We start from the raw sequence: 24,583 nt of genomic DNA, 5'->3' as shown, positions 1-24,583 counted from the left end.
TAGTTCCGATATAACGGATTTTCCAAATGGGAAAGGGAACTTGAGGATAACAAATTTGGCCATAAGTCAAACTATTACATGGCAGAGGTTATAAAAAATTTGGCCCGACTTTGACTTAATGTCATTTTTACATTTTATTTTAAAAAAACCGGAGGAGCGCCTAAAAGTATGTCATAAAATGCTTAAGAGAAATGTAACAAGGAAAAAAGTACCACCATTTGGAAGGAACTTCAAAAAAATTGTCGAAAAATACCTGCTAAATGAAAACCGGTATATGGGGGATACACGAAGACAAGGACCTGCTTGAGTCATTCTTTTTGTCATTGGCTGTTGTACCGATTCCAAAGTTTAAATGCTAATTTTGAAGCAATTTCGGTCTACAATGTCTCTGATATCATAAAAATACCGAATATTAGGTGGTAACTTATATAGGGGCTATATGAAGACGTGGGCCTGCATACGTATTTTTTTGTCATTGGTTTTAGTACCTATTGAGATCTACAAATAAAAAATTTGAAACAACTCGGCTAAATAATTTCGCTAAAATCATCAAAATACCGAATATTGGGAGTTGCCGTTAAATGAGGGCTATACGAAAACGTGGACCGACATGTCCCATTTGCGAACTTAACCTGCCTACTGGCAAAATACACATGTGTGCAAAATTATAGCCTTCCAACTCAATTCGATCGAAAGATAACGTTATTACAACAGACAGAGGGATAGACAGACAGACGGACATCGCTAGATCGCCTTAGAATTTTACGCTGATCCAGAATATATATACTTTGTAGGGTCTATTATGAATTTTTCGAGGAGTTACAAACGGTATGACAAAGTTAATATACCCTCCATAGAATGGTGGAGGATATAAAAATCTTCCCCCTTAAAAGTATGTGTCACATTGCAGTACTTTTAAAATCATTAGAACAATAGAGGTACTGTATTCCGGGAGGTGTGTAAACGGCCTATATGATCTAAACACGTTCTCCCATTAAACGTAGATCTTCCTTTTTTCTATACATAGAAGACCTTAAGGGGATATTTTTTCTATGACAGTCTTGTTAGAGTTTTTCCGTCTATAGAATACCTTCAAGAGGTTTTCCATTTGAGGACGACACGCAGGTAGTCCTCTATTTACAGAAGTCCCGCTGGAGGTCCTCTATTCACAGAAAACCTGTTGGAGATGGAAGACCTATCTAGAGAACAGGATACTCTTCATCGAAGAAGAACCTTAAAAGGCTATCTACGACCACTGTGAATAGAACGTCCCTGTAGATTTTTACCGTAAATAGGTATTTTTAATGATCATTTATGTACAGAGTACTCCCAGATACTCTATTCATCCATAATTTTTATACCCTCCACCATACTATGGAGGGTATATTAATTTTGTCATTCCGTTTGTAACTCCTCGAAATACTCATGTCAGTCCCAACAAATTATATATATTCTTGATCAGCGTAAAATTCTAAGACGATTTAGCCATGTCCGTCTGTCTGTCTGTCTGTTGTAATCACGCTATCTTTCGAACAAATTGAGATAGAAGGCTAAAATTTTGCACACATGTATATTTTGCCAATAGGCAGGTTAAGTTCGTAAATGGGCCATGTAGGTCCATGTTATCATATAGCCCCCATATAACTGTACCTCCCGATATTCAGTATTTTGATGATTTTAGCGACATTATTCACCGGGATTGTTTCAAATTTGGCATTTGAAGTTCGTAATGACTACTACAGCCTAAGACAGAAAATTATCTGTGCAGGTCCACGTCTTCGTTTAGCCCTCATATAACGGTACCCGCCGATATTCGGTATTTTGATGATTTTAGCGACATTCTTTACCGGAATCGTTTCAAATTTGGTATTTGAAGTTCGTAATAGATACTAAAACCTAAATCAAAAAATGAGCCATGTAGGTGCACGTCTTCGTATAGCCCCCATATAAGGGTACCCCCCGATTTTCGGTATTTTGATAATTTAAGCGACATTATTTAGCGAAATCGTTCCAAGTTTGGTATTTGAAGTTCGTAATGGATACTACGGCCTAAGACAGAAAATTTTCTGTGCAGGTCCACATCTTCATACAGCCCCATATACCGTACCCCCCGATATTCGGTATTTTGATGATTTTAGCGACATTATTTATCGGGATTGTTTCAAATTTCGCATGTGAAGTTCGTAATGGCTACTTCAGCCCATGCCAGAAAATTGTTTGTGCAGGTCCACGTTTTCGAATAGCCCCCATATAACGGTACCCCCCCCCCCCCCATATTCGGTATTTTAATGATTTTAACTACATTATAAACAGATTTTTCTTCAAGTTTCACATTTAAATTATTGTAATAACTTATGACAAAATATGCCTATGCAGGGCCACGTCGTCGTATAAGAACTCGGTATTCTTAAGATTTTAACAGAATTTTTAACGGATTTTATTTTTTGGAAATTGCCAAATTTGTACCAAATGATGGAGGGTATTAAAAGTTCGGCCCGGCCGAACTTACAGCTTTTTTACTTGTTAAAATTAATTTTAACCAAGTTCCACTATCTTGCCTCCTGGTTGATGTCTCGACTAATCCCCCTGTAAACAATAAATCTATTCCCATTTTTATTTTCTTGGAAAACAAAGAAAATCCATGGCGCAACAGACAAGAATCATTGATCAAACCACCAACAAGCATTTCCGAAACTAAATATTTCATTGAGAGCTAGACAAATTTTTTGATTTAGAAGTGGTAATGATGATGGCGATCGATGGATGTGTTATGGTGGTGGTGGTGTTGGTTGTAGTGGTGAATAGATGTTATTGAAGTAAGACGGCGCAACAACCTTAGCACAGAATCGGTATCATATCACAATTTTTGTAGCATGAATGAATGAATGACTGACTGAGAAGAGCCAGCTGAATGGCTGACAGACTGGCGGGACTGACAAAACCAAAAAAAGAAAGCCTTGTTTGAGTGTTTCATAGACGTTGAGATCTGGATGATTTTGTTGTTGTTATTAGTTCTTGGTGGTTAATGCCTGCTTGTTGCTGGTGAGAATGGTCTTTGGTAGATTCTTATTTTGGGTTCTTTGGATCAGTGTTGTGCTGTGTGCAAGAATACGGAGGGATAGGCACAGGCAGACTGATAGACGGACAAACGAATTAACGACGCACGGCCAAATGGTTGGTTGGTTGGATGGATGGATGTATGGATAGATGAACGAGCGAACAAACAACCAGGCAGGCAGCCGGACAGACGGACGGACGGACTAGAGTAAACTGCGTATTGATAAAATGTTGATATTTTTATTGTTGTAGTGTACTTCAGCTGTTGTTGTTAGGCGGTGGTAGTAAAGCCAGAGCTGTCATGGGATTTCGGTCGCTTTTGTTGTTGTTGTTGCTGTTGCTCTTAAGACCGCTGTAAGCAACAACAACAACAACGTCAGCAGCGTCAGCTAGTTTTTGGAAATAGTTTCCCATTGAATTATTTTATTTTTTCGGGGGTTCTTAGAAATAGTTAAACGCAGGCAAACATCAGTGTATCTGTGTGCGTTGTGCGTGTAACATTTGTGTGCATCTGAAGAGGAAGAGAAAACGGACGGCGACGGCAAGAAACGAAACGAAATTCGAAAAAATTGAAAAAAATAAGAAACGAATAATCATAATAGAGCAATAACAACGAGATAAAACCAGACCCAAAATTGAAAACATTTCATTTTCGAAACAAAACAAAAAAAAAATTCAAAATAAATATTAAAATAAAACGCATTTAAGTTTTATTGTTGTCATTAAGATACTCTTAAAAACAACAATAAAAAATCGAAAAAAGTGATATTATTGTAATCAACACATTGATACGGAATAACATTGTAAAACAGCTATTAAATGGCCAATAACACATCCAACAATCCGCAGAGTCCGGAACAGAACGATCCAAATTTAGAGCATTCCTCAAATTCACCAAATGAAAGCTCACAAATGGATACCAGCCATCCCCTAGCCAGTACGAGTGGTTCCAGGCTACGACCGGAGGGTAAGTATTTGAAAATTGGAAATGCTTTAAGGACGAGTTTTTCTATTCAGATATTTTAAGTGTCTAGGAATATACATGGCTCATGAGAAGGACTTCATCTATTTTTTCTCTTTAAAGGCTTGAAAAGATTTTCTTTAAAAATAAGTCCTACAACAGGTCTAATTTGTTCCTAAAGGATAAGAGATGGCGTACTAAGGATCTTCTACCTCCCAGAAGCCTATTCAATATCTTCTGTCAGTTAAAGGCCTGTAGAAAATATTTCATCTATAGAAGGAATTATATATTTTCCGATCATTTTGTTTTCAAAACATGATGACTCATAGTATAGTATACCTGTAGAGTGACTAATAAACACAAAAAGCCATGCTACAGGCTTTTCTTATATTTACAGAAGATAAAGAGAATATATTCCACGTAAAGAATACGAACAGCAAATTGATCTATTGGAAATTTTCTGTGTATAGAAAATGACCCAGAGAGGGCTTCTAGAGGGCGTCTATAGGTAACCCATGGAAGATGTCCTCCATATGGAAGACATATATAAAATTTTCTCGGTCTCCGTTTAAAATTAAGTTAGTCATATGTGATGTGGCCTTTTTTCACATTTATCTTCAGCATTTTTATGGCATATTTTTAGGTACTCATCAAAAATGCTCTCGAAGGGAGTATCCGATTTGATCCGAACTTGGTACATCGTAATATTATTGTTCAATTTAGATCAAGTTCGGAGATGGGTAATATCGGTCCACTCCTACCTAACCCAAAAAAGATCGAAATTAAAAAAAAATACTGCACAAAAAGAGAAAGGATAATCCGATATTGCTCCAAATTTGCAAATACTAATATTTGCATTAGTGCGAAAATGGCAATATCAGTCCACTACATCAAGTACCTCCCCATATAAAGGTTAAAAATTTTGAATAATTATAACTCTTATAAATGTGATTTAAGAAGGAAGACCATCGAACTAATTGTCTTTAAATTGCACACATCACCATATTTTTATGAACCCAAGGTCTGGTGTGAAGATGGAATTTATCGGACCACTCTTTCTGGTACCTACTCCAAAAAGTGCAAAAAAAAATTGAATATCCATGAAGCTTACAAAACAAGAAATTAACATCCGATTCCATTCAGACTTGGTTCAATATTTCCGTCAACACAAGGCCTTTTATGAAGATGGTAGAGATCGGGCCATTTTTTCTGGACTTCAAGATTTTGAAAAAAAAAAACCCTCTAGGAAAAGGAAATAAGCATACAACTCTCTTCAAATTTCATACATACAAACTTTTTTCCTAACATATAATAATATAATAATATCTGCGTACCCCTTCTGGTATCTCACTTTTTTTTCATAACTTTTTTGTCATAACTTGCGAAACAAGTCAGCGATTCTTTACAACTTGCTATATATAAATATTTCTCTCAACCAGAAACCGGAGAAGAGTATGGATTTTATGATTTCGCATTAAATTGGTTATAAATATTCGATTTTCTTGTAATTCTGCCCATACCCATATTTTTATTTGTATTTGATGAAGTATGAAAATGGAATACTTTGGTCGTCTATATCTGGTAGCTCAGGAATATTTTAACTATTTTAAAAAATGACATATATCTCATATAAAGTGAAGGAAATAGTCTATATACGTTGCACGTATATCGACTTACGTACGATACGTTGCAATATTTATATCCTATTTATTTAGGTCCGATACGAAATGGACACTATTGGCCCATTCCTTTGCAACCTACTCCAAAGAGGGTCAACAATTTGAATAATAATAACACAAGTCAAAATATATTAAAATAATCGAACATTGAAGGAAGGTATACATCTGCCGGTAACCGACTGATAATTTTTAAGTTGTTACATCTTTTTTTAGATATGGTTAAAAACTCCCATTTAAAAGGGATCGAAAACATTCAAAATATTCTTATTCTTTTTCATAAACTTCTACCATTGTTTCCAGAATACATGAAAAGTTCAAATCTTACCTAAAGTATTAAATATATTTTGAAAAAAAAGGATCAAAAAAAGTCCTTCGGTGCTTCGTTGAGGGTTTTAAGTTATCGAGGAAAATATTTCTTGTATTGTTGCCAATACAAGTGTTAATGTTGCCAATAACACTATATACCTCAAATGTGTGAATTTCAAGGAACCTTAATTCGAAATTTTCCAAAAACTGTGGAAAAGGGAACTTGACCTTTTATTTAGGTTACTTTGCGATGTATACTTTCAAAGCGGCGCTACGCGTGCACAGTATTACGAAATTTGCATAGTATATAGTTTATATCGGATAGCATTTCTTTCAAGCCTAAAAATCTTTGGAAGCGCTTAAAAGTATGCTTTAAAATTTTTTCAGAATCTACTAGATTTTTACTGCAATTATTTTTATGTGTTGCACAGTGTAACGTAATTTGGACACTTTATAGTCGCTATACATTACAAATATTTGGGAAAGTTATAACATTTTTGGGAGCGCTTAAAAGTATGCTTTAAAATATTTTTTAAATATAAGCCAGTCAGAAAAGCCTTCTATGTATTCCCATCTTAAGTCACTTTACGTATGTCTCCAACCGACACAAAATTAGTAAACTTTTCAGAAAATATCTATGTAGTCCTCTTGGACTCCAATATGATGTGTAAAATGGACTTTATGTAAAATATTTTAAAGATTCTATATGCATCCATAAAAAAGTGAAAAGGTGTGCTCAGTATAGAAGGGCTATATACGTACCTAATGTACCAAAGGCCTATAGAGAGTATTCTTTATAAAAATAAAAAAGCTTTCAATACCCTCCACCATTTGGAACGAATTTGACAATTCTCAAAAAAAAAACTCGAATAAAATCCGAATATCGGGAGGTACCGTTATATGGGGGCTTACGAAGACGTGGACCTGCACAGACAATTTTCTGCCATAGGCTGTAGTATCCATTACGAACATCAAATAACAAATTTGAAACAATTACGGTGAATAATGTCGCTAAAATCATCAAAATACCGAATATCGGGATGTACCGTATATGGGGGCTATACCAAAACGTGGACCTACATGTCCCATTTTCATTACCAGAATTCCTGCAGACATAACATACATTTGAGTAAAATTTTATCAATCTACTTCGTTCGGAAGCTAGAGTGATTTCCACAGACGGATAGACGGACGGGCATCGCTAGCGAAATCGACATAGAATTTTATGCTGATCAAGAATATATATACTTTGTGGGGTCTAAAATGTATATTTCGAGGTGTTACAAACGGAATGACAAACTTAATATACCTTCCGTACTATGGTGGAGGGTATAAAAATAATATAAAAAGGTCGTTTGTATGCAGTGTACGTTCCATATATAGAAGATCTATTGAAGATATTATATGCCTATAGAAGCCCTAAAGACCTATGTAAAATACCAATCTTAGACAATCAGTAAATGTTCTATGTATATCTGACCTATTTAAAGTATTTTATGTATGAAAGACCTAAAGAAGGAATTCTATGTATAGAAGTTCTATATATGATATTTTTATGCAGAATTCGTGTAGAAGATAGAAAGTATTTTATGTATAGAAAACCTATAAAACATCTTGGGGCCAAGGGAATATATACTTATTTTACATTCCGGTTATAAAATAAGTACTTCGTATTTAACCAAAATTGTCTAACACTCTATTACCTCTATACCCTACCCTTTCCTCTCACAGCAAATAGTTAGCTACCTCTACAAAACGGAAATAAGTTTTTTTTATTTTGGATTTTCTTCTCATAAGCCAGGATATTATCTAACAAGATCTCACAGGAAAACATGTTCATTTCAAACGAAAGGACAATGACTATCCAAAAAAAAATCCACATTCTTCCTTTGGCAAACAAAAAACAAAATAAAACGAAAAATATGTGTGTAACGCAAAAAAGTGAACTACATACAAGTTCTCTAGGTTCTTTATTCTCTACTTAACATGAAGAACAAAAACAACAAAAGAAAAACAGAGAAAACGAAAACAAAAATCCCCAAAAAACATAAAATTCCATTCACACGCTTGACAATGTTTTTTTTTTCATTCGGATTTTTTTGAATGAAGCAATAATACTATACAACGGAATGTGTGTGATAACGCCACCATGCACTAAAAACTGTCTTAGCTGCGTAGTACATGACCGTCCGACCACCATCATGTTTGATACGACCGATGGAATAAAATGCGTATTTGTTTGTTGTGCAATGTTGCCAGACACCGTTTGGGTATTTGTACAGCAGATATTGGTCGATTTAGATGTTGTTTCGTGTAGATGAAGGAAAATGCGATGTCTTTCTAATGAAAAAGAGCGTCTTTAGGGAAAAACCTTTAACTCATTAAAGTGAAAAATTAGTTATATTGCTTTCTTTGATCGTTTGGTTAAAATTTTGAACCCTATGCGGGGGAGTTACCAGAAGAAATGGCCCGATCAGCAGATCTTGTGTTAGTAGAAATAATGTGATGTGTGAAAAATGAAGAGAACGGGACGCTTTTTTCGGATTTTACAATCGTTTTGGTTATTCAAACTTTGATCCTTTGTGGGGGAGGTACCAGAAGGAATGGTCCGAACTCTACCATCGTTATAACAGATCTTGTGTTGATGAAAATATTGCGATGTACCAGGTCTGAATGGAATCGGATATTAATTTCTCGTTTTATGAGATTCATGGATATTAAAAAAATTGACCCTTTGTGGGGGAGGCACCAGAAGGAGTGGACCGATATTCCCATCTTCACAGAAGATCTTGAGTTAGTAGAAATAATGGATTGTGCAAAATATGAAGAGAACCTGATGCTTATTTCGGATTTTATAATCCTTTTGGTTATTAAAAACTTTGACCCTTTGTGGTGGAGGTACCAGAAGGAATGGCCCGATCTCTAAAACCTTCATAACAGATCTTGTGCTGATAGAAATATTAGAATACACCAAGTCTGAATGGAATTGGATGTTAATAAAGCGTTTTATGAGCATCATGGATTTTAAAAATTTTGACCCTTTTTGGAGGAGGTACCAGAAAAAATGGTGCGACCTCCACAATCGTTATAATAGATCTTGTGCTGATAGAAATAATGAGACTTACCAAGTCTGAATAGAATCGGATCTTAATTGTTATGAGCTTTGTGGATATTCAAAAATTTGACCCTTTGTGGGGGAGGTACCAGAAGGAGTGGTCCGATATATTCCGCCTTTCTACCAGATCTGATGTTAGTAGAAATAATGTGATGTGTGAAATATAAAGAGAACGGGTTGCTTATTTCGTATTTTATAATCGTTTTGGTTATTCAAAGCATTGACCCTTTGAGGGGTAGGTACCAGAAGGAATGCTCCGATCTCTACCATCTTTATAACAGGTCTTGTGTTGATAGAATTATTGAGATGTAGCAAATCTGAATGGAATCAGATATTAATTTTGCGTTTTATGATCTTCGTGGATATTCAAAATGTTGACCCGTTGGGGGAGAGGTACTTGATGCAGTGGTCCGAAATGTTCCATCTTCACACCAAATTTTGTGACTGTAGACATATTAGGATGTGCGAAATTTGAAGGAAATCGGAATCTTACATTACATTTTATAAGAGTTATAATTATTCCAAATTTTGACCCTTTGTGGCGGAGGTGGTACTTGATTGAGTGGTCCGATATATTCCGTCTTCCCATCAGATCTGGTGTTGGTAGAAATATTAAGATGTGCAAAATTTAAAGGCAATTGGACTCTTATTTCAAATTTTATAAGTGTTTTAATTATTCCAAAATTTTGACCCTTTGTGGGGGAAGTACTTGATGGACCAGACCTTTGGTTAATAAAAATATTGCAAAATATTGCACATTTTATAAGAGTTATAATTATTCCAAATTTTGACGCTTTGTGAGGAAGGTATCAAAAAGAGTGGTCCGTAATGTTCCATCTTCACACCAAATCATGTGAATGTGGAAATATTAGGATATGAGAAATTTGAAGACAGTCGGACCCTTATTTCACATTTTATAAGAGATATAATTATTCCAAATTTTGACCCTTTGTGGGGAAGGTATCAGAAGGAGTGTTTCGAAATGTTCCATCTTCACACCAGATCTGCTTTAGCTAGAAATATTGGGACGTGCGAAATTTGAAGACAATCGGACTCTTATTTCACATTTTATAATTTTTTTTATCAAAAATTTAACCCTTTGTGGGGAGGTACTTGATGGAGTAGACCGATATTATCCATTATGACACCTGAACTAGCACTGACTAGCAAAAATATGGTGACTTTCAGAGTTTGCACTAAATCGAATGATCCTTTCCCTATATATGAGGCAAATTACTTTGTTTGGAAAATTGTTCCTTTTGTGGGGGAGGTACCAGAAAGATTGGACCAAATCCGAACTCGGTCTAGGTTTGACAATATTGCCATGTACCAAGTTTGGACCAAATCGTATACTCCCTTCGAGAGTTATCGTGCGCACCAGCCACTCAAACAAATGGACGGACGAACACCCCTAAATCGACTCCCAATGTCCTGAAACGGAAACGGATTTGGTCCAAAGAGACCTATGGTCTAAGAGCGTTATTTTGATGAGGCACGTTTTGGTTGTATCAAATGATATATACCCTCTGTAGCCATAAGGCTGATTTTTTTCAGCATTGATTTTTTTCAGTTAATTATTCAGTTCAATCCTCAGAGTTAGAACAATAGAATGAAATTTTCTTATAAAAACGGCAGTCAGGACGAATTTTTTTTTCTATAAAAAATGCGTTTCTCAGACTTTGACGTGGAACTGATGCTTTCTCGGAAACTGATTTTTTCTATAGAACATTTTCGTCCTTGGAAACTCATGCTTGATTGATTTTTTTTAAGTTTTTGTCCCCAGGAACTGAGACCTAATTATTCCTGTAGAAAAAATTTTATCCTCAAGATAATTGAGAATCAACTTTATTCAATGTCCTGAAACGAAAACTGATTTGGTCCAAAGAGACTTATGGTCTAAAATCGTGATTTCGATGAGGCACGTTTTGACTGTATCAAATGAAATATACCCTCTGTAGCCATATGGTTGAGGATCTAATTGGTGTCCCTCTCGTTTTCGGGAGTGACCCTACGATATTTGACATCAGTCTACTGATGAGTATCTTCTGTGTTTTTTGTCTGGATTACAACTACTAGAGTATCTGGGTACTAGAAAAGTGCTCTCACACATACCTACCATTATAGCTAATGTTGCAAAGTTCCAGATCTAGTACAGAACCCTGTAAAGAAGTTAGTGTGAAATAAATTTGGTCAATGGTAGGAAAGTGGCCACAAGACTCTAACAGTGTGCGTAAGTGCCTGCGTACCCACCCATACTTAAGCGCACTCAAATTGATATGAAGAAAGATATACGACAGCGTTGAGACCAAAAATCAAACCATATCTACCAAACAATACCAATTAGTTTGATCAAACATTAGCGAACACCAAAACACGAAACGTTTGACAAAGCGGAACACCCACCAACACAAACCGTGTCTCCCCAAACATTTTTCCAGTCACACAAATACATACAAACACATACACATCGATGCAATCGGTGACACTGGAGCATGTTTAATGAATGTATTAACGTTGTGCCGACTGGGCCATATTTTATTTAATTAACTTTTGAACGGCTTCAATTTGAATGAAAGTACAGTAGAACCTTTAAAATTTGGAATTAAAAAATAAAAACAAGTAGGAAATGTTCATTATGGAAGGGAAAGATCGATGACATTTGTTTGGTGTTGGATGTGCAATCGGTGTTGGGTATGAGTTGTTGTCATACCCAATATTTTGTTTTTTTTTTAAGTATCAGCCTAAAGAGTGATTTTTTAAGAGCTTGATAACTTTTTTTTTTTTAAAAACGCATAAAATTTGCAAAATCTCATCGGTTCTTTATTTGAAACGTTAGATTGGTCCATGACTTTTACTTTTTGAAGATAATTTCATTTAAATGTTGACCGCGGCTGCGTCTTAGGTGGTCCATTCGGAAAGTCCAATTTTGGGCAACTTTTTCGAGCATTTCGGCCGGAATAGCCCGAATTTCTTCGGAAATGTTGTCTTCCAAAGCTGGAATAGTTGCTGGCTTATTTCTGTAGACTTTAGACTTGACGTAGCCCCACAAAAAATAGTCTAAAGGCGTCAAATCGCATGATCTTGGTGGCCAACTTACCGGTCCATTTCTTGAGATGAATTGTTCTCCGAAGTTTTCCCTCAAAATGGCCATAGAATCGCGAGCTGTGTGGCATGTAGCGCCATCTTGTTGAAACCACATGTCAACCAAGTTCAGTTCTTCCATTTTTGGCAACAAAAAGTTTGTTAGCATCGAACGATAGTGATCGCCATTCACCGTAACGTTGCGTCCAACAGCATCTTTGAAAAAATACGGTCCAATGATTCCACCAGCGTACAAACCACACCAAACAGTGCATTTTTCGGGATGCATGGGCAGTTCTTGAACGGCTTCTGGTTGCTCTTCACTCCAAATTTGCTTATTTACGTAGCCATTCAACCAGAAATGAGCCTCATCGCTGAACAAAATTTGTCGATAAAAAAGCGGATTTTCTGCCAACATTTTGGTAATAAAATTCAATGATTTGCAAGCGTTGCTCGTTAGTAAGTCTATTCATGATAAAATGTCAAAGCATACTGAGCATCTTTCTCTTTGACACCATGTCTGAAATCCCACGTGATCCGTCAAATACTAATGCATGAAAATCCTAACCTCAAAAAAATCACGCTTTATTAGAGGTTTCAACTTTATGAGAAATGAACATTTCACCAAAATAATTTTATACCGCAAGATGTAGTATTTGACGAAGGTTTCACTGTCCATCAATATTAAAATATATTAAAGACAGCAAGGGTTTGTGCCCGCGTGTGTGTGTGAGGGGGATACAAAACGACGAAACTTAATATCAAAGCAACAAACAAAAAAATACAACTTTCACAAACTTGAAAACGATAAAAATCTAAATGACACCACTCAAACATCGCATCAAAAATAGGCCGTTCAAACATTTCTTGAAAACGGCTGACACATCTAAATCCCAGAGTGGAGGGAGTGGAGGTTCACTCGATAATTGTTTGAAAATGTTTGAACAAATCGATGTTCATTTGCAGACAAACATTTTTTGTTTGAACAATTCCGCTATTATGATAATGAATCTTTAAACATTTTAATGGAATTCAAATAGAAGGAATGTCGTCGTATTTTCGGAAGTTGGTATTGTTTTGAAATATTAGGAATTACATTTGTAATTAGCAACATTTAGAAAAAATATTTCAGATTCGGACGACGAATAGTACGGATTACTATACCCATGAAAAACATTTCTATATAAATCATGAGGATTGATCTCTTCAGAAAAGGTGATTTCTATAAAAAAAAAATTGATCTCAGCAAGTGAGGATCGATTTTTGTCTATAAAAAATATTCTTCCTTAGAAACTGAAGACTGAAAAAAAAATCATCAACACAGCCTGATTATTCTGATTCTATAAAAATATAAGAAAACTGAGGTTATCTCTTTTTAATTAATACTAGCTACACAAATATATATATTTTTTTTGTCCTGGAACTAAGGTTTTTTAAGAACTAAGGAGTTAGTGTCGTTTTCAGGGTGTGAGAATTGATTCGTCCTTGGAAAAAATCAGAAAAAAATCTTTTTCCAATGTTAAGACTTGATATCTTTAATAGAAAAAATTCATCCCCAGGAGTTAGGCCTTGATTTTTTCCGTTCCTGAAATAAGGTTTTAAGAACAATGTTAGTGTCATCTTCAGGATGTTAGGATTGATTCGTCCTCAGAATCAGAAAAAAAATTTTGCTCTGGAGTTAAGACTTGATTTCTTTCAGAGAAAAAATGTCCTCCCCAGGAGTTGGGCATTGATTTTTTCAGTTCAGTATTCATTTCAATCCTCAGAATAGAACGAAATTTTCGTATGAAAAGGGCAGTCAGGACGAAATTGTTTTCTATAAAAATGCGTTTCTCAGGCTTTTGACGTGGAACTAATGTTTTCTCGGAAACTGATTTTTTTCTAATAAAATTTCGTCCTTGGAAACTCATTCTTGATTTTTTTGTCCCCTGGAACTGAGACCTAATTATTCCTATAGAAAAAATGTTCTCCTCAGGAACTTAGGTCTGACTTTTTAATAGAAAAAAAAATTATCCTCAGATATCGAGAATCAACTTTTTTCTATAGAAAAATTTCATCCTCAAGACTTTTTTTGCTATGGAAAAAAATTCGCCTCCATGACTGAAAAATTTTTATCATCAGGAACTGAGGAGCTGGCACAAAGGACTGACTTTTTTCCAGAAAAAAATTCGTGCGCATGATCTGAGACCTGATTTGTTTTTGAAAAAAAAAAAATAGTAACTGAGGCCTGACTTTTTTACCCTCAGCCATATGGCTGAAAAGGGCCAATCCGCGCCTCATCGAAATAACGGTTTTAGACCCTAGATCTCTTTGGACCAAATCCGTTTCAAGAAATTTGGAGTCCATCTAGCGATGTACGTCCATCCGTCTGTCTGTCTGGCTGGTGCGCACAAAAACTCTTGAAGGGAGCATCCGATTTGGTCCAAACTTGGAACATCGTAATATTATTGTCAAACTTAGATCGAGTTTGGAGATGGGCAATGTTGGTCCACTCATTCTGGTACAACCTCCACAAATTTTCAAACAAATATTTTACTGCACAGAAAGAGAAAGGATAATGCGATTTTGCTCCAATTTTGCAAATCCGACAAAGAGTCAAAATTTTGAATAATTATTACTCCTATAAAATGTAAGAGTCCGATTATCTTAAAATTACATATAACACATTATTTTTATTAACCCAAGGTCTGGTGTGAAGATGGTATAAATCGGTCCACTCCTTCTGGTACCTCCCCCACAAAGGGTCAAAATTTTGAATATCCATGAAGATCATAAAAAGCGAAATTAAGAGCCGATTCCATTTAGACTTGGTATATCTCAATATTTCCATCAACACAAGATCTGTTGTAAAGATGGTACAGATCGGACCATTCCTTCTAGAACCTCCCCCACAAAATATTAAAGATTTGAATAACCAAAATTATTCTAAAATTCGAAATAAGCATCAGGCTCTCTTCATATTTTACACATCCAATTATTTCTACTAACACAAGATCCGCTGTGAAAATGGGATATATCGGTCCATCCCTTTTGGCACCTCACCCACAATAGGTCAACATTTTGAATATCCATGAAGCTCATAAAACGCGAAATTGGCATCCGATTCCATTCAGACTTAGTACATCTCAATATTTCCATCAACACAAGATCTGTTATAGAGATGGTAGAGATCGAACCATTTCTTCAAGATTTTGGAAAACAACAAGCTCAAAACAAGCGAAATAAGCATCCAACTCTCTTCAAATTTTGCACATGCAGACATTTTTGTTAACATAAGGTCTTTTATGAAGATGATATGCTGCGAACTACTTCTGGTACCCCATCCATAAAGAGTCACAATTTTCAATAATTTTATCTGTCTTAACTTACGAGAAAAGTCAGAATTAACTGTGGAAATTATTTCTTATTTAAATATTTTACAAGAAAAGTCATCACTGATAATAGTTTCAATGAAAGCTTCTACAGGAAAATTCAGCACTGATAGCATTTTCTTTAAGAAAATGAGCCACTATTAACACTTTCTATAAGAAAAGGCTTCACAGACTACTTTTCAGTTACCACCAATGATATTTTCGCCCAGTGAAGTTATTACTACATATTTTATATATTGGAAAATGTTCCATAGGAGAAGCCATCACTGGTTTTCTTTAGGAAAATACATTACCGATAAAAAAGAAATTTTCTATAGAAAAAGTTAGAATTGATGATGATCTGTGGCGACATTTTCGTATTCGCTTTCAATTTCAAATTTTGAAAATTATTTCGTTTTTTTTAACACATATTTTCTTTTTCCCATTTTTTTTCAGACATTTCCCCACATGAAATTGCCGGCGTTCGTTATGGCAAGTGCAAATGGTTCAATGTGGCCAAGGGATGGGGTTTTCTGACACCCAACGATGGAGGCCATGAGGTGTTCGTACATCAGGTTGGTAATAGAAAACAAGAACTTTTAATATCCTCCAGCATATGGAAGGAACTTGAAAATTAAAAAAAAAAAAATCCGTCCAAAAATATCGTTTAAATGGAAATCGTTATATGAGGGCTATACGAAGACGATGACCTGCATAAGTATTTTTTTGTCATTGGCTACAGTACCAATTCCGAATGTCAAATACGAAATGCAAAATAATTTCGGTGAATAATGTCGCTAATATCATCGAAATACCGAATAAAGGGAGGTATCGTTACATAATTTTCTGTCATAGGTTGTAGTACCCATTACGAACTGCAAATACGAAGTTTGAAACAATTCCAGTGAATAATTTCGCTAACATCATTAAAATACCGAATAAAAGGAGGTACCGTGATATATGGGCTATACGAAGACACGGACCTGCAAACACAATTGTCTGTCATAGGCTGTAGGATCAATTATGAATTTCGAATACCAATTTGAAAACAATTCCGGTAAATAATGTCGCTAAAACCATCAAAATACCGAATATCAGAAGTTATCGTTATATGGAGCCTATACGAAGACGTGGACCTGCATAGATCATTTTCTGTCACAGGCTGTAGGATCAATTACGAACTTCGAATACAAAATTGGAAACAATTCAGGTGAATGATGTCGCTAAAACCATCAAAATACCGAATATCAGGAGGTATCGTTATATGGGGGGTTATACAAAGACGTGGACCTGCATACGCAATTGTCACAGGCTGAAATAATTCCGGTCTATAATGTCGCTAAAATCATCAAAATACCGTTATTGAGGTGCTATAAGAAAACAATTCGTTCGAAAGATAGCGTGACAGACGGACATTGCTAAATCGACGTAGAACTTTACGATTATCAAAAATATATATCCTTTTTTGGGTCTGACATGAGTATTTCGATTAATTACAAACGGAATGACAAAGTTAAGATACCCTCCATAGTATCGTGGAGGTTATGAAGAAAATATACACGTTTCGACAATTCACATACGTTTTCAATTTACATACTAAACACTCTAGTTCATCGATGTAATCAATATTAAATTGACTGACTCGCTTCTACTCACTCGTAATTATACAACTTCATTTACACTTGGCAGCTTCGGAGATCTTAATCCAGCATGTTCCATAATTTACAATGACATGGCAACCACGTCCATTCATCAACGAAAATACACACACATACAAGGAAGTAAGACATGAAAATAACAAGGGCAAAATTATTATGAATACGAGTGAGAGAAAAAATGTATTTATGACATCATTATTATTTTTAATGAACGTTGTTTATATTTAATTGGAATATTGCAGAACATGCTGGATTAAGATTCTCGAAACTACCAAGTGTATATGATCACTTATAAATACGAGTGAGTAAGAACGAGTCATTCAAAGCTAAAACTGACACATAAAGAAAGAAGTATAGGAAAGAATATACAACAACCACAATCTGGGTTAAGATTCTTGAAACTACCAAGTGTAGATGAGAACGTATAAATACGAGTGGGTAGGAGTGGGTCAGTCAAATCTAAGACTGATACATTAAGAAGGAATTATGGGAAATAAAATACAATAAGCACAATCAGAATTAAGATTCTCGAAGCTATTAAGTGTAGATGGGGATGTATAAATGCGAGTGAGCTTGAGCGATTCAGTCAAAGCCAGGAGTGATACATAAAGAAAGAATTATGGGAAAGAAAATACAAAAACCACAATGTGGATTAACATTTTCGAAGCTACCAAGTATAGAAGATGGGGACATATAAATACGAGTGAACAGGAGCGAGTCAGTCTAAGCTAAAACTGATACATTATGAAAGAAGTATGGGAAAGAAAATAAAACAACCTCAATATAAATTAAGATTTTCGAAGCTACCAAGTGTAGAAGATGAGGACATATAAATACGAGTGAGCAGGAGCGAGTCAGTCTAAGCTAAGAATGATACATAAGAAGTATGGGAAAGAAAATACAATAACCACAATCAGGATTAAGATTATCAAAGATATCAAGTGTAGATGAGGACGCTTAAATACGAGTTAGCTGGAGCGATTCAGTCAAAGCTAAGACTAATACATAAAGAAAGAAGTATGGGAAAGAAATTTTATAGTTGCTATAAACCGATTAAAGGAACTCCATAAAAAAATTACCTTACAATTCAACAGAAAATTATCTAAATTACCCACAATCTATTCGATTTGAATTCGCAACAATATATTTAACCAAAATTCGCAAAAAAAATAATTTTCTAATTTTCAGAGCATAATACAAATGTCCGGCTTCCGTTCACTGGGTGAGCAGGAAGAAGTCGAATTCGAGTGTCATTTAACCGAAAGGGGTCTTGAGGCCACCAGGGTCTCTGGAATACAAGGTATGATTGAATTAATACGTATTTTAATATTTCAACATCTAATCCTATCTCCCTTGCAGGTAGTGATTGTCATGGCAGTACATTTCGACCGCGCAGCAAGAAACGTCATCGACGTGTACGCTGCTACAACTGCGGCGAATTTGCCAATCATATTGCCTCGAAGTGTCATCTAGGACCCCAGCCCAAACGTTGTCATCTATGCAAGCAGGATGATCATCTGTTTGCCAATTGTCCAACTAAGAAGGTAAGTATCCGGCATTCTACCCTTTTATGAATCCTTACATTTTATGAAATGATGAGTAACTCTCTTGAACTTTCTTGCAGAATCAAAATGTGGATCAATCCAGTGCTAATCCTGATGAAGAAAATTCCGGCGCTGGTGGTGGCAATGAAGAAGAAAATGTGGCCAAGGATCAGAGTTAACAAAGGACATTGGGATAAGACGAATGGAATTGGATGAGGAATAATGCACATTTATTGGCAATTTGGTGCCATACTTTTTTTTGTATTGTATAAAGAGGCTATGCGAAACGAATGTACAATTTTTTAGGATTTTAGACTCATAACACTCGTTTATTAAATTTTAAGAATATTTTTTTTTATTTTTTATTTGCTAATAAATATTACAAATAAAAAAAGAAAAACAAGTAAAAAAGTATTGGTCGATCTCTACCATCTTTACATTAGACCTTGGGTTACTAAAAAATATGAAGAGAACCGGATGCTTATTACGGATTTTATAATCGTTTTAATTATGGTCCGATCTGTATCATCTTTATAGCCGATCTTGTGTTGATGAAAACAATGAGATATACAAAGTCTGAATGGAATCGGATGTTAACTTCCCGTTTTATGAGCTTCATGGATATTCAAAATTTTGATTCTTTGTGGGGGAGGTACCAGAAGGAGTGGATCGATATATCCCATATACACAGCTGATCTTGTATTAGTTGAAGTAATGGGATGTGCGAAATATGAAGAGAACCGAATGTTTATTTCGAATTTTATAATCGTGGGGGATCGTTTGACCCTTTGTGGGGGAGGTACTAGGAGGAATGGTCCGATCTCTACAATTTTCATTACAGATCTTGTTTTGATAGAAATATTGAGATTTGTCAAGTTTGAAGGGAATCGGATGTTTATTTCGGGTTTTATGAGCTTCAGGCATATTCACAATTTTGATCCTTTGTGGGGGAGGTACCAGAAGCAGTGGACCGATATATTCCATCGTTACACCAGACCTTGGGTTCACAAAACTATTGTGATTTGTGAAATATGAAGAGAACCGGATGCTTATTCCGGATTTTATAATCGTTTTAGTTATTCAAAACTTTGACCCTTTGTGGGGGAGGTAACAAAAGGAATGTTCCGATCTCTGCCATCTTAATTTCTTGTGTTGATAGAAATATTGAGATGTGCCAAGTTCGAATGGAATCGGATATTAATTTCGCCTTTTATGAGCTTCAAGGATATTCAAAATTTTGACTCTTTCCGGGGCGGAACCACAAGGAGTGGACCAATATATCCCATCTTTACACCAGACCTTGGGCTAATAAAAATAATGTGATGTGTGCAATATGACGAGAACCGGATTCTTATTTAGGATGTTATAATCGTTTTAGTTATTCAAAACTTTGATCCTTTGTGGGGGAGGTACCAGAAGAAAAAACCCGATCCCTCCTATATTTATAACAGATCTTCTGTTGATGGAAATATTCAGAAGTACCAAGTCTAAATAGAATCGGATGATTATTTCGCGTTTTATGAAATTCATGAATATTCAAAATTTTGACCCTTTGTGGGGAAGGTACCACCAGGAGTGGACCGATATATACCATCTTTTCACCAGACCTTGGGTTAATAAAAATATTGCGATGTGTGAAATATGAAGAGAACCGCATTCTTATTTCGGATTTTATAATCGTTTTAGTTATTCAAAACTTTGATCCTATGTGGGGGAGGTAACTGAAGGAATTGTCCGATCTCTACAATCTTTATAACAGATCGAATAGAATCGGATTTTAATTTCGAGTTTTATGAGCATTACGGATATTTAAAATGTTAACCATTTGTGAGAGAGGTACCAGAAGGAGTGATCGATATATCCCATCTTTACACCAGACCTCGGGTTCCTAAAAATATTGTGATGTGTGAAATATGAAGAAGACCGGATGCTCATTTCGGATTTTATAACCTTTTAGTTATTCAAAACTTTCACGCTTTGTGGTGGAGGTACCGGAAGGAATGGTCCGACCTCTGTCATCTTTATAACATATCTTGTGCTGATTGAAATATTGAGATATGCCCACTTTGAATGGAATCGGATGTCGCGTTTTATGAGCTTCATGGATGTTCAAAATTTTAACCATTTGTGAGGGAGATACCAGAAAGAGTGGACCGGTATATCCCATCTTCAACAGACAACAGACCTTGTGTTAATAAAAATATTGTAATGTGTGAAATATGAAGAGAACCGGATGCTTATTTCATATTTTACAATCGTTTTAGTTATTCAAAACTTTGACTCTATGGGGGAGATACCAGAAGGTGTGGTCCGATCTCTACCATCTTTATAACAGACCTTGTGTTGAAGGAAATGTTGAGATTTACCAAGATTAAATGGAATCGGATGTTAATTTAGCGTTTTATGAGCTTCACGAATATTCAAAATTTTGACCCTTTGTGGGGGAGGTACCAGAAGGAGTGGACCGATATATTCCATCTCCACACCAGAGCTTGGGTTAATAAAAATATTGTGTGAAATATGAAGACAATCGGATTCTTACGTCACATTTTATCAGAGTTATAATTATTCAAAATTTTGGACCTTTGTGGTGGAAATCCTTCATGGAGTGGACCCAATATTGTCAACTTTCCCACTTGACCTAGCACTGATACAAATATTAGAATTTGCAAAGTTAGAACAAAATCGGATTATCCTTTCTCTTTCTGTGCAGAAAAATATTTTTTGAAAATTTCGACCTTTTGTGGCAGAGGTACCAGAAGAAGTGGACCGATGTTGCCCTTCTTCGAACTCGATCTAAGTTTGATAATAATATTACGATGTATAAAGTTTGGGCCAAATCGGACACTCCCTTTGAGAGTTATCGTACGTATCAGCCAGCCAGACAGACGGATGGACGAACATCGCGTGATCGGCTCCAAATGTTCTGAAACGAATTTGGTCCAAAGAGACCTAGTGTCTAAAACCGTTGTTTCGATGAGGCACATTTTGGCCCTAATCTGGTAATGCTATATACCTTATCCAGCCATATAGTTGAGGGTATAAAAATTAAGGGTTGGGGAAAAAATTAAAACTCCAGATTTTATAAAAAATATATATTTTTACAAGGACTATTTCCTACCAAAAAATTTTAACACTGACATTCCTTCTGCCCTACACTCATATCCTTTGCTTTACCACTTTACCTTCAACTCTAAGCTTTTATCCTCGCAAAAGGCAAACGTACTTCATGCTTCCTATCTTTTGGGGTAAATGGACTATCAAGATGTCTTTACCGGTGGCAGTGTAATGGATATGTTACTTCCATTGTATTGCAAAATGATTAGAGGTCCTTGCTGCTCGATTCAAGTTTCAAACTGTCGCATAAATGTTTCGCTCCTTAAGAAAACCTTGCACATAGACTAGTAAAGCTTTTAGCCACAGCCTAAAGGGCCAGCACAACACACACAGTCAATGTGAATTGCATGCTACTGACCCAGTAACAGCACTCGAAATATAAAAACCAAAACAAAAGACTAACAAAACTGTGCAATATTTTATCAGCGAAAAGGACAATATTTGAGTTTGAAACATAAAATAAAATTCCGCTTGGTTTTTAAAATTTAAAGAAAACACAGTTTTCAAAGTTCAAGCTTTAACATTGTAAGGAGCTATGTTAAAGCTCCTTGGCCGTGAGAGGGAGCGAGAAATGTTTGTTGACATCGTGCATATCCTGTCATGCGCATTGGGCGCCACTGATAAGGAAGCTTTTCTCAATAAGTCACGTGCTAAACTACTGAATGTTTGACTCAACATTGAATAAAAAAAAACAAAAACACTACAAACAAATGTTACGCGAAAGTAACGCAGAATCCCAGTGCAAGAGATTCGCCCTAACCCACCTCAAGAACAAACACAGGCATGTATCCACCCATTGTGGCAAAAAAAGGTGGACCGTGGTTTCAATAAAACTGGGCGACAAAATTCAATTTTATCAATAATTACAGAAAAATTTAATAGATTATGAAATTAGAGCTAAAAAAAGAAGACAAGTGTATCGACGTTTTGAAAATTTGCATGGCAAAGCAAACTAAATTGAGGGAGCATTTTCCCCCCCTCTACAACATTTTTGAAATTTTCGAATAAGAATTCCTTGGTATCCGGCCATTAAAAGTGCAAAGTGTCTCTGGCAATATTAAAGATAACAATACGAGTGTTATTAGGGTTAAAATTTTTAACCCACAAGCGAGCCAACAAAGGGGTCTTTTTGGGCCATTTTTAGGATATGCTTAAAAACTCCCTTTAAACAGGATCGAAGCAAGTTATAATATTCTGAATAATTGTTTGTCATAATATTTTACTATAGGTCTCAAAAGATATCAAAAGTCTGGATCATACCCCCCTCCAGCACATTTTTTTGAAATTTTCGAATAAGGATTCCTTGGAATCCGGCCATTTAAAGAGTATAGTGGCTTTGGCAATATTAAAGACAACAATACCAGGAATATTTCGGTTGAAAATTTTAACCCATAAGCGTGCCAGGAAAGGTGTATTATTGGTCTCTTTTTCAAAATGTGGTTCTATAAACTCCCTTTAAACGGGATCGTAGCAAGTCAAAATATTCTGGAAAATTGTTCGCCATAATGTCGAAAGTCTAGATCTGACCTAAACGCCAGGAATTCATAAATATTAAAAAAATGTGGGGACGTGTTTCCCCTCCGAACATTTTTTGAAATTTTCGAATTAAGACTCCTAGGAATCCGTGCATTTAAGGTATATAGTAGTTTTGGCAATATTAAAGATAAAAATACGAGGAATATTTTGGTTGAATATTTTAACCCACAAGCAATCCAAGAAATAGGGTCTTTTTAGTATCATTTTTCAAAATATGGTTCAAAACTCCCTTTAAACGGGATCGTAGCAAGTAAAAATATTTTGGAAAATTGTTCGTCATAATATTTTACTATAGGTCTTAGAAGATGTCGAAAGTCTAGATCTTACCTAAACACCAGGAATTCATAAATATTAACAAGTTAAAAAGCAGTAAGTTCGGCCGGGCCGAACTTTTAATACCCTCCACCATTTGCAACGAATTTGGAAATTTTCAAAAAATAAAATTCTTAAAAAATTCTGTTAAAATTTTAAAAATACCGAATATAGCCGTTATTTTGGGGTCTATACAACGTGGACATGCATAGGCATTGTTGGTCATAAGCCATTACCATATTCAAATTCGAAACTTGAAATAAACGGTGAACAATGTAGCTAAAATCATCAAAATACCGAATATAGGGAGGTACCGTTATATGGGGGCTATACGAAGACCTGGACCCGCACAGACAATTTTCTGTCACAGACTTTAGTTCCCATAACGAACTTCAAATACCAATTTTAAAACAAATCCGGTGAATAATGTCGCTAAAATCATCAAAATACCGAATATAGGGAGGTACCGTTATATGGGGGCTATATGAAAACGTGGACCTACATGGCCCATTTACGAACTTAACCTGCCTACTGGAAAAATAAACATGTGTGCAAAATTTTAGCCACCTATCTCAATTCATTCGAAAGATAGCGTGATTACAACAGACAGACAGACGGACAGACAGACAGACGGACATCGCTAAATCGACTTAGAATTTTACGCTGATCAAGAATATATATACTTTGTTGGGTCTGATATGAGTATTTCGAGGAGTTACAAACGGAATGACAAAGTTAATATACCCTCCATAATATGGTGGAGGGTATAAAAATAAAAATTGGGGCATGTTCCCCCTCTTTCTTTGAAATTTTCGAATTAGGACTACTTGCAATCCGTGCATTTAAGGTATAGAGTGGCTTCGGCAA

The 24,583-nt window shown here is 35.6% G+C and overlaps 1 protein-coding gene across 1 annotated transcript; it reads left to right on the top strand.

The window, feature by feature from the left end:
- Positions 1 to 3,493: 3,493 nt before the first annotated feature.
- LOC101895444 (protein lin-28 homolog) lies at positions 3,494 to 19,137 on the top strand. The gene is made up of 5 exons (XM_020038767.2): positions 3,494 to 4,024; positions 16,006 to 16,124; positions 18,396 to 18,507; positions 18,567 to 18,751; positions 18,832 to 19,137. Exons 1-5 carry the CDS (start codon positions 3,877 to 3,879, stop codon positions 18,928 to 18,930), a joined length of 663 nt encoding a protein of 220 aa, XP_019894326.2. The 5' UTR covers positions 3,494 to 3,876; the 3' UTR covers positions 18,931 to 19,137.
- The last annotated feature ends 5,446 nt before the right edge of the window (positions 19,138 to 24,583 follow it).

Source organism: Musca domestica, unplaced genomic scaffold, assembly GCF_030504385.1.
Source record: "Musca domestica strain aabys unplaced genomic scaffold, Musca_domestica.polishedcontigs.V.1.1 15, whole genome shotgun sequence".
NCBI lineage: Eukaryota > Metazoa > Arthropoda > Insecta > Diptera > Muscidae > Musca > Musca domestica.
This window is presented reverse-complemented; position numbering and strand designations above follow the sequence as displayed.